The 12,073-nt window shown below is 37.8% G+C and overlaps 1 protein-coding gene across 3 annotated transcripts in view; it reads left to right on the top strand.

The window, feature by feature from the left end:
* The first annotated feature begins 3,966 nt into the window (after positions 1-3,966).
* Setdb1 (SET domain bifurcated histone lysine methyltransferase 1) overlaps positions 3,967-12,073 on the top strand; it is a 32,537-nt gene continuing 24,430 nt past the window's right edge. The window contains exons 1-3 of one of the 3 annotated variants that reach the window (XM_074048174.1): positions 3,967-4,143; positions 5,258-5,527; positions 6,134-6,285. In XM_074048174.1, the coding sequence (XP_073904275.1) occupies positions 5,268-5,527; positions 6,134-6,285 (412 nt within the window). In that variant the 5' untranslated portion in view covers positions 3,967-4,143; positions 5,258-5,267. Of the gene's footprint in view, positions 4,144-4,185; positions 4,482-5,257; positions 5,528-6,133; positions 6,286-12,073 lie in introns of those variants that run through there. The other 2 variants (XM_020155816.2, XM_074048173.1) reach the window with 2 other exon arrangements.

Here is a 12,073-nt window from a genome sequence, read left to right as displayed (position 1 = left end):
AAGAATCTAATTAATAAAAATATAATTCTGACTGGTGAAATGGCTCAAGCAGTAAGAGCTCCTGCCTAGCAAGTGTGAGTCCCTAAATTCAAACCCCAATACCACAAAAAATGTATATAATATACATATTAATAATATACATAGTATCTATATATACATATATATATAGAGAGAGAGAGCAAAAATTCCCTTTCACTTAGTATATGTCATGGAGCACCATGTATGCAGGGGCTATATATTGGTGCCAAGAGAAAGATGAGTAAGACAGGAAACAACAGTGGAAACAGACATATATTGCTAGGAGACAGAGACGTACACTGATAATTCACATGGAAGCTCAGGAAATAATTCTTCAGAAGATGACTTATGGTCTAGGACAGTAATTCTTTTTTTTTTTTTTTTTTTTTTGGTGGTACTGGAATTTGAGCTCAAGGCTTCATGCCTGCTGTGCAAGCGCTCACTTGAGCCATTCTGACAGCCCTTTCTTGTGTTGAATATTTTCAAGATATTTTCCCAGGCTAGCTTCTGACTGTGATCCTCCTGATCTCTGCCTCGTAAGTGGCTAGGATTACAGGCATGAGTCATCTGCGCCCAGCCTAGGACAATAATTCTAAGATTCTAGCCCCAAGATGAATAGCAGAGACACCCACTGAGAAAATGTCAGACATGAAAATTCTCAGGCCCTACCCAGACTCATTCCTGAAATGACTATGATAGTGGGGCAGTAACCTGTTTTAACAAGGCCTTCAGGTATGATTCTGATATAGTCTGAAGTTTGTGGACTGCCACTCAAGGAAAACTTCAAAGAGACAGTATTTGATTTGGACCTAGAAGAATTAATATTTTACTAGGCAGAAGAAGAGAAGGATATCCTAGTAGATTAGATCATGATGAATAAAGGTATAGATATATAAAAGTGAAACATATAAACATGTTGAGGAAACAGCACATAATCAGTAATGTGAAAGACTAGAAAATATGGCCAGAGAAGTATGGGCCAAAGTATGAAGAGCCTCAAACTTTATACTGTGGAGTTTGAATTCTATTTTATAAGGAAAAAGCATTTTTAGAGCAGGATGTACGACATGATCATTGTTATTTTAGAGTACATGTAGGAATAATCTACAACAAGACCTAACAATTAGGAAGTTATTTTTTCCTGGCAAGAAATGAGAGCTAAACAAAGCCAGTAAAATAGGAGAGGAGGGAAAGAGGTGAAATACAATAAGCATTTTTTTTTTGTGGTACTGTGGCTTGAACTCAGGACCTTCACTTGAGCCACTCCACCAGCCCTTTTTTTATGATGGGTTTTTTTCTGAGATAGGGTCTTGAGAACTATTTGCCCAGGCTGACTTTGAACCACAATCCTCCTGATCTCTGCCTCCTAAATAGCTAGGATTACAGGTGTGAGCCCCCGCACCCAGCAGCATTTTCAAACTAAGATAAATGAGCTTATTGATTAATGTTTCAACATTACCTATCCAGCCAAACTGCTTGACTCTGCCAGTGTTTAGATATATGGCTTTGGGAAATTTATTTAATTTTGTGCCTCAGTTTTTTTATCTACCAAAAAAGAAATTAATAATAGACCATACCTTATTGGATTCAATGAATTCATAACTATAAAATGCTTCAAAGAGTGGCTGTTATATAGCAAGCACTCAATAAATGTCACGTGCATATTTTATAGTAGGTAGTATGTCTAAAATTTATAAGGTGATATAGAAGGTGATTCCAAGATAGGATGACTTTGTACATTCCAAATTTCAACTATCTAGAGGAACATTTTGCTATATCTCCATTCCTGCTGTCTGAACAGTTAGAAATAGCATTTAGGGTAGTTCCAGGACTGATGGTAGATGAAGTTAGCACAGGTGAGAATGTGGCCTGCAGGAAAGGATTTCAAGGTCTTTGTATTCAGCCTTACATAAAGGTTCTGCTATACTTTTTTTTTTTTTTTTTACAATGAGAGTGTATAAAGCAGGAGAGTTTATTGAGGTAGAAAAGTATAAAGCAGGAGAGTAGAGCGCCCCAGAGAGGGTGACCTCTGCTATACTTCTAAATGAAACTTGGTACTTAGATCCAATAGCTAATACAGTTAGCATAAATAAAGACAGCTGAACAAATTAAAGCAATAATGAGATACTGTGAGCTGGGTGTGGTGGTTCACGCTGTAATCCCAGCTACTCTGGAGGTGAAGGTTGGAGGACTGAGAGATCAAGGCCAGACCAGGCAAAGTTAGCAAGACTCTATTTCAAAAACAATTAAAAACAAACAAACAAATGGTAAAGCACTTGAACATGAGGCCGAATTCAATCTCCCCAGTATTGCCAAAATAAATAACAATAACCAAAACATATGGTACTCAATAGTGCTGGCTCATCAAAAATACTCTCTGGCCCTATGTGATTGGGTGGGGCCATATGATTTATTTGGGCCAATGAAAGTGTCCTGAGTTACTTTGCCAGCGTTCTTCCATCTAGCATTTTCTCCATCTGGCACAACTACTCATCAGTCTAGGTTTCAGAATAGCTACCATGAGCTGAGCTCACTGCCAACATTCAAGAGATGATTATGCGAAATAAGCAAGAAATGTACCTAAAAGTGTTAAGCTACTCAAACTTTGGAGTTGCTAGTTTCTATGACATAGCCTAGTCTATCCTCATACAGATACTCATTTAACACATGTCAAATTCTTCAAAATTAAATAAACATTTATCCAGTTCTAATGAGAGTATGTGGAAACAGGTACTTTTAGAGATATGCTAGTGGAAGTAATCGTTTTTACGATGTTTTGGAAAAGTAATTTGTCATCAGATTGTATTAAAAATGAAAAAAAGTAGTCAGGTACCAGTGGCTCATGCTTGTAATCCTAGTAACAGGGGAGGCGGCAATCGGGAGGATCACAGATTGAAGCCAGCCCGGAAAAATAGTTTGGAAGACCCTATCTCAAAAATACTCAACACAAAAAAAGGGCTGGTGTAGTGGTTCAAGTGGTAGAGTGCCTGCTTAGTAAGTGTGAGGTCCTGAGTTCAAACTTCATACCCCTAAAGATAAAAAAAAGTATATATTTCAAAACTGAGATTCCATTTTGGGGAATATATTCTGCAGGAAAAAAATGCTAATTTTTATTGGTGCATTTGTGGTGACTAAAAATGGAAAATAATCTAAATTTCTACATGCAGTTTTCAAAAAGTCACTTTTTAAGACAGGGGTGCAGCTCTGGTAGAGTCCTTGCCCAGCACGTGTCAGACTTCAGGAATGTTCACATTTTAAGTGAAACAAAAAAACCTGTATATGAGAACTTCTAAGCACAAGGCTAGAAAACTAAGCTGTTTTACCTCAAAGGAGCAGGATGGTAAGTGATGGGGAAGGAGAGGTATCACATTTTTTTTTTGGTGTCGGAATTTGAACTCAGGGCCTACACCTTGAGCCACTCCACAAGCCCTTTTTTGTGATGTTTTATTTCGAGATAAGGTCTTGCAAATTAATTGCCTGGGCTGGCTTCTAACCGCGATCCTCCTGATCTCTGCCTCCTGAGGAGCTAGGATTACAGGCACGAGCCACCGGTGCCCGCCAACATTTTTCTTATTACATACGGATATGCTTTTTGTTGTTTGTGGTGCTGAAAGTCGAACCCAAGGCCTCAAGCATGCTAGGTACTCTACCACAGAGTTACACCCCTGCCCACACCTTGATTTGTATGACTTATGTACTAACAAGAAACTCGAGCAAAACTGTGTGTCGGGGCGGGGGAGGGGGCGGAATCACAACCCGACAGCCTACTAAGCATTCACGCAATAAAGGCACTACTGAGAACACTCGTGGGGGGTGGAGCTTGAGATTACTCCTAGCCACGCCCACTTCGCCCAACCAGTCATTTTTCCCGAAGGCCTGGAAAGCCCGGCCTTTACGCATGCGTGGTCACCTTAGTTGGCGAAGCCTGTGAGGGGCGCCCCGTAGCTTTGCGTTTGACCCCGTCAGGCTACCGTCGCGGTGACCGGAACAGCTCTAGACGTTCGCTTCCGGGCCTCTTTTTTTCTTTTTTTTTTTGCTTTCCCCTCTCTCCCTCACGCTATTTCCCCTCCCCCGCTCCCTTTCCCTTCGGTTTCGCTCTTTCTCCTCGAAGCCGACCCCTGAGTCGTGAGTCTGGGGTCTGGTTGATGAAAAACAGCCCTTGTAGCTGGGAGGTGTGGGGAATACTGAGATATATTTATAGACTAAAGACTTATCCCGAGCGTTTTGTTTGTGGGGGAGGTCGGGCAAGGATGTGAAGAGAAGCGAGCGGGGGCGGGGCTGAGCTGGGTTTGCGAATGGGTGCAGCGCGCCCCTAAGGTGCATAGTTCGGGGTGGGCGGGAGAGTGAACACAGGCAAAATGGAGGCGCCGAGAACCTGAGTTGGGGTCGTCCAGCCTTCTGGCATCAGCGTTGCGTTAAGCATTTAATCAAAACGGCACTTAAGACGACGATGTCGTTATTAGGTAGCCGCCTTTTATTGCTTTATCTTGTTTTTCTCAGGGGAAACATTTTTGCTGCCAGCTTTTTTGTGCTTAAATATAACAGACTTCTTTGGGTTTTTTTGGTGCTGGCGATTGAACCCTGGGCCTCATGCATGCTAAGCATGCCCTCTACCATGGAGTTACACGCTCAGCGTGGTAGACGTTTGTAAAAACTAAATTTACATATGGAAGCAAAGTGATGTAAGAGAAGCAATAAAACGGAAAACACCTAATTGGTGAATTATAGATCAACTCCCTTTCTAGGTAGATGTGGTTTTCAAATTAGGCACAACATAGAGAGAAAGATTTGTGTTACAGTCAATTAAGGGACACATTAGATCACAGAAATATCTTCCTTTGTAGATTGATTCTCCTCGGAGGAGTTTCCTAAAACGTTTTCACTAGCTCCCTATTGCGTAATCAATGTTCTCCAAGCGCTCGAACTTTTAAATCTTATTCTAGCCTGTTACTCTTTCAGAAGATAAGGCCACAAAATCTCAGCATCAGATTCTAGAGAATGAGGAGAGAGAGCAGACTGTTTGAATTACAGTTGTATAGGAATGAGTTTTATTAGAAAACTGAAATTCTCTGTTAATTGTGGTTACAATGATTGCAAAGTAATTTTATTACTTTATTTACTTATTTTGCCGGTGCTTAGGTTTGAATTCAGGTTCTTACATTTGCTAAGCAAGTGTTTTACCAGTTGAAACATGTCCCCATCCCTTTTCAAAGTAATTTTAGTTTCTTGTTTCATGCAGAGGACAAAACATGTCCTCCCTCCCTGGCTGCATTGGTTTGGATGCAGCAACAGCTGCAGTGGAATGTGAAGAGATTGCAGAGCTGCAACAGGCAGTGGTTGAGGAGCTGGGTATCTCTATGGAGGAACTTCGGCAGTTCATTGATGAAGAACTTGAAAAGATGGACTGTATACAGCAGCGCAAGAAGCAACTAGCAGAGTTGGAGACATGGGTAATACAGAAAGAGTCTGAAGTGGCTCATGTTGACCAGCTCTTTGATGATGCTTCCAGGTGAGGATTTCACAGGACATGGAAGGAAATATGGCCATTTGCAAACATTTTTGAATTATAAATCATGACACTGTACCAAGCACTTTATACTTGACAAAGTACAATTATCTGGAACTTTTCCTCAGAGTTTGTAGCCCAAAATTGGACCTCACATCTGTGTATCTGTATTATGTACTTACCATATATGTGTGCCTATGAAATTTTCACCTATCTGAAGCTAATACATGATCAACAGTAGGGCTGTCAAGTCTTGAATACCTTCCCCTTCCTCCTGTATTCTACGTGAGAACAATTTGTTTTCCTAGTAAGATCATCCAAGGAATAATTGTAGAGTTGCTGTCTTTAACTGTGGAACATGAATAAGTTCTTAAACTCTCATAAGATTTGTTTCTGTACTTTGGGCTTATTTTGAATTTTTAAAAAATTAGTTGAGAAACCAAACCATTATTGAAAGCATTTTTCTATGGAAACAGCATTCTGACACTTTAGAAAAGGTAAGGCCCATTTAAGTTAAGGATAGTCTGTACTTTGTACAAATTCAAATGGTTCCTACAACTCTTCTTCCTCCACTGGCTTTGACCTTTTCTACATGTTTTCCACTCTCAGGGCAGTGACTAATTGTGAGTCTTTGGTGAAGGACTTCTACTCGAAGCTAGGACTACAGTACCGTGACAGTAGCTCTGAGGATGAAGCTTCCCGGCCTACAGAAATAATTGAGATTCCTGATGAAGATGATGATGTCCTTAGTATTGATTCAGGTAAGAGATAAGATTTCAGATAGGAAAGCCTCAGGATTGAAGTTGAAATACTGGAAGATGAGCAGATAGAAGATAGTAGGTGAGAGGAGAAATCATTGTCCATATTCCAAATTGCTTAACTTGTTTATTATAGGAAAAAATGTGTCATTGTTAATATCATAGATGTTACTGTGTGCTATAATCTGATTTCATTACCCTCCTTTCCCCATTTTTATAGCCTCTATTTTGAGTGTCCTCACTTTTCTTTGTAGGTGGAATTAGTACTTATGTATGTACCCCATAACAATAGGTTTTTTCTGTTTCTTACCAGTTTTATTAAGATATTATTTACATACTGTGAAATATATCCATTTTAACTATACAGTTTGAGTTTTTGTACATTTATATAGCAATCCAATTTAGAACACTTGCATCACCCCAGAAAGTTACCTGTGCTTGTTTCCCTTCAATCTCCAGTCATCTCCAGCAACCACTGATCTGCCTTCTTTCTCTACATTTTTCCTTTGTCTAGATACTTCCTAGTCATATAATATGTATTCTTCTGTCACTTAGTTTTGGTTTTTTGTTTTTTTTTTTTTAAACTGGAGTTTGAACTTAGGGCTTTGTGCCTGCTAGGCAAGTACTTACTTTTTTATTTTTATTATTTATTTATTTGGCAGCACTGAGGTTTGAACTCAGGGCCCCATGCTTGCTAGGCAGATGCTCTTACCACTTGAGCCACTCTGTCAGCCCTTTCTTTGTGATGGGTGTATTTGCGATAGCATCTCTCTCAAACTATTTGCCCAGGCTGGCTTTGAACTTCGATCCTCCTGATCTCTGCCTCCCAAGTAGCTTGGATTATAGGTGTGAACCACTGGCACCTGGCTGTCACTTAATGTTTTAAAGTTCATTCAGATTGTTAAATGTGTATCCATAGTTTGATACTTTTTGAGGAGTTTAATCTTCCATTATGTGAATGTACCATGTATTTTTTATTCATTCTCATTTGCCACCTAAATACGTGTTTTTGGGAAAATACCTTTTTTAAAAAATTAAATTATCTATTACTGATTTACAAGACGTATTATATACTCTATGTATAGTACTTTTACCAGAGACATATTGTAAATAATTTCTCTCAGATATGGCTGGTCTTTTTCTTCTTTTAGGGCGGGGAGGGTGCGAAACTGGGGTTTGAACTCCAGGCTTCCCACTTGCAAAGCAGATACTCTACCACTTGAGCTACACCTCTAGTCCGTTTTTCTCTGGTTATTTTGGAGATGCAAGTGTCTTGAGTTACTTGCCTGGGCTGGCCATGAATCTTGAACCTCCCAATCTCAGCCTCCCTGGTAACTAGGATTACAGACGTGAGCCACTGGTGCCTGGCATCTTTTTATTTTCTTAGTGGCGTTTCTTGAAGAGTTAAAGTTATAAAGGTAAGGGTTGAAGGTTGTTTGTTTTACTTACTACTCTCCAGGTGTTCCACCCCATTTATTAAAAATGCTACTCTTTTGGTACCTTTGTCATAAATCAACTGACCAGTCAATATAAGAACCTACTTCTGTGTTGTTTTCTGTCACATTGATCTGAATGTATATCTTTATACCAGCACGACACTGTCTTAATTACTCTAATTTAAGTATTGGCATTAATTGGTGTAAGTTTCCCAAATTTATTTGTATTTCATACAAATTCCATATAAATTTTAGGATCAGCTTGTCAGGTTCTACCAAAAAACCAAAACAAAAACTAGAATGGGTAACAAAGACTATATTACTCTAGAGAGTAATTTCAGGGAGCACTCACCGCACACCCTTTTTATTTATTTATTTTTTTTTGGCAGTACTGGGGTCTGAACTCAGGGCCTACACCTTGAGCCATTTCACCAGCCCTTTTTTGTGATGGGTTTTTTCAAGATAGGGTCTCAAGAACTCTGTGTCTGGGCTGGCTTCGAACCATGATCCTCCTGATCTCTGCCTCCTAAGTAGTTAGGATTACAGGTGTGAGCCCCCAGTGCCCTGTTGAGTATTCCCTTTTTAATACTGAGTTTTAATCTCTGAATGTTTTACAGTGCTACATTAATTTAAGTCAACTTCTCTTAGCTGTATTTCATGGACGTGCACTATTTTTTTTGGGTAGTACTGGATTTTGAACTCTGCTCACTTTCTGTGCAGGAGCTCTACCACTTGAGGCACTTTGCCAGCCTTCTTCCACTTTTTTGTTGAATTTATTCCTATTTTTTTGATGTTAGCGTGAATGGGATTGTTTTCTTAATTTCATTGGCTATAAAAATACAGTTGTTTTGCATATTGATCCTGTAGCCTGTACCTAATTAAGCTTACTTTTTAGTTCTAGAAGCTTTTTGTTTGATTCCTTAGGATTTTTCTAAAACTAAGTCTTTCTTTCTAATCTGGATGTTTTTTATTTCTTTTTCTTGCCTTACTGAACTCTTTAGACCTTCTAATACAATGTTGAATAACAGTTTTTGAGAGCAGACATCCTTTTCTTATTCTTGATTTTAGGATGAAAGCATGTGATCTTTAACCATTAATTATGATATGTATTGTAGGCTGTTGTAGGTGCCCTTTATCGGTTGACGGAGGTCCTATTGCCATTTACTTAGAATTTTTATCATACTTGGATTGAATTTTAGATTTTGTCAACTTTTTGCATTTTTAACCACATTGTCCTTTAATTACTGACCTAGAAGACTTATTTATACCCTCTAATCCAACCCAGATATTATAAAAACTCTCAAGCATTTTCTATGACATATCCTTATAACTATATTGCTTTTTTCTTACTAATAGGTTGTATTTGGTTTTGGGTTTTTTTTTGTTTGTTTGTTTTTGTTTTTGGATATTAAACCAATCTTGGATTCCTGAAATAAGCTAGTTCTTGGTGTGTGAGTACACTTTATTTGGTAATATTTTGTTAAGAATGTTGCATCTTTTCAATTTTTGCATTTTTGTTCTTGAGGGTTCTTGGTTTGTAGTTCTGTTGTGATGTCCTTATTTAGCTTTGGTATCACAGTAATATGGATATTTAAGAGTTGGAAAATAATGTTCCTCTGAGTTTATGTGAAATAGTATTTGATGAATTTAGCAGTAAGACCATTTGGCCTAGACTTTCTTTGTGGTAAGATTATTATTTATTTATTATGTGCGTGTGTACTATTGGGGATTGAACCCAGGGCCTCACACATGCTCCATTTAAACTGCTCCCAGGGGGATAAAGGAAAATGATGGAGGTGGTGAATTTAGCTATGATATATTGTGAGAACTTTTGTAAATGTCAAAATGTACCTCTAGTACAACAATAATATCATAAAAAAAAAAAAAAACTATGCTCCCAGACCATTTTGTTATTATTCTGCTTTTGAGACAGGTCCTTACCACTACTTTTGCCTGGACTAGTCTTGAACTCAAAATTTTCCTGCTTCTGCTTTCTAGTAGCTGAGATTATAGATGTGTATCACCATACACATCTAAAAATCTTGCTTTAGCACGATTTTTAAAATTTATTTTGAAGTAATTTTAAAGTTACAGAAAATGGAAAAGATAGTACAGAGAATTCCTGCATACCTTTCACATAGTTTCTCATAATGGTAATATTTTACCATGGTGTGTTTATCAAAATTAAGAGGTAAACTTTGATGCATTACTTTTATCGAACTTAAGACTATTCAGTTTCTGGATTTTCTTTTTTCTTTTTTTTTTTTCCTGTTCTATAATCTAATCCAAGATACCACATAGAATTTATTTTGGAAAGGTATTATCCATTTTCTTTACTTGATATAAATCTGTTAGATTTTGTATCCCATCTTGTGTTTGTTTGGAAATTTATGTATTTCCAGAATTTTCATTTCATCTAAGTTAACCTGATTCGGTGTAAAATTACTTATAGTATTCCCTGTGATCCTTTAATCTCTGTATGTTCTGTAGTGATGTCTATTCTTTTAATTATAATGTTGGTTATTTGAATGTTTGTTGTTTCTTTAATTATATCTTATTTTCTTGGTTTTAGTCTAGCTAAGGATTATAACTTGGTTGCCCTTCTTTTTTCTTTTTGTGGGACTGGGGTTTGAACTCAGGGCTTTACCCTTGCAAAGCAGGTGTTAGCCACTTGAGCTACACCTCCAGTCCATTTTGCTCTGGTTATTTTGGAGATGGGGTCTCCTGAACTATTTCTCCAAGCTGACCTCAAACCTCAATCCTCCTGACCTCAAGACTCACGAGTAGCTAATGTGAGCCACCAGCACCCAGCTTATACTGTCTTTATTCTTGCAGCATTATATGTTTTGTTTTCTTTAGAACTGTCCTTTCATCTCTTGTGCTTACGTATATATTTGAGAGTCAGTTTGTCATGTTTCCTAATTCTTCTCTTCCCTACCCCCCAAAAAGTCTCCAAACTGACATTATTTACATTATTATTAAAAATCAATTTAGGGCTAATAGAGTGCATGCCTAGCAAGCAGGAGGCCCTGAGTTCAAACTCCAGCATTGCCAAAAAAAAAAAAAAAGCCAAAACCAAAGACATGGCACTTAATCTAAGGGATTATTATGTAGCTATTAAAAATGAGACAAACAGCTGGGTGGTGGTGGATCACACCTGTAATCCTAGGTACTTGGGAGGTTGAGATTGGGAGAATCATGGTTTGATGCCAACCCAGGCAAATAGTTCATGAGACTCATATCTCCAAAATAACCAGAGCAAAATGGACTGGAGGTATGGTTCAAATGGTAGAGTGCCTGCTTTGCAAGTACCTGCTTACAAGTGCAAAGTTCAAAAAAAAAAAAGACAAATGAACCCTGAGGACATAATGCATGCTAATTGAAGTGTCAATAACAAAAAGACAAATACTTTGTGATTCTACTTAAAATGATATACGTAAAATAGTCAAATTTATAGGAACAGAAAGTGGTGGCTATTAGGGACTTAGGAAAGAATGGAGAGTTGTTGTTTAATGGATAAAGAATTTCACTTTTGTAGCTGGGCACCAGTGGCTTATGCTTATAATTCTAGCTATTTGGGAGGAAGAGATCAGGAAGATTGAGGTTCAAGGACAACCCAGGCAAAAAACGAGCCCTTACCTCAAAAATATCTAACATGAAAAAGGGCTAGTAGAGTGGCTTAAGTTGCAGAGCACCTGCCTAATAAACATGAAGCCCTGAGTTCAAACCCCAATACCACCAAAAGAAAAAAAAAATAAAAAAGAATTTCAGTTTTGCAAGATGAGGTAGATAGTGATTATGGTTGTACAACACTATGAATTGAACTGTACACTTAATGGTTAGAATGGTAAATTTTATGTGTATTTTACCACAATAAATAATTGAAAAATAAAAATAGATTTTGAGGTATCTATTTATCAGGAATACTTTCCTAGATATTTTCAGTTTGGAGGGGAAAGCAACATAAAAGCTACATGTTGAATACAAGTGAAATGAGTGCAGGAAGAGAATACACATGTACATTTCTTATATTTATAGTCTACCTTTGGTGCAAAAGAAACTGATGGTATTGGTACTTGCTGAGGAGAGTAACTAGAAACAGTGGGAAGGAGATTTACTTTCACTATATTTGTTTTTTATAATGTTTGAACTTTTTACCACTAAATGTATTTGAGTTTATTTTTTTAAGTGATACTTAAAACTTTTGTGGAACTGGAAATGTACTTCAGTGGTAGAGCACTTGCTTAACATACTTGGGGCCCTGAGTTCAATCCTCAGCACCAAACAAAAACAAAATACCACAGTACATTATTGTCATCTATAATCACTCTACTGTGCAATAGAACACCAGAACT

This window comes from Castor canadensis, chromosome 11, assembly GCF_047511655.1.
Source record: "Castor canadensis chromosome 11, mCasCan1.hap1v2, whole genome shotgun sequence".
In the NCBI taxonomy this organism is placed as follows: Eukaryota; Metazoa; Chordata; class Mammalia; order Rodentia; family Castoridae; genus Castor; species Castor canadensis.
Note: the sequence above shows the minus strand (reverse complement) of the source record. Positions and strands in the feature narration are given on the sequence as shown.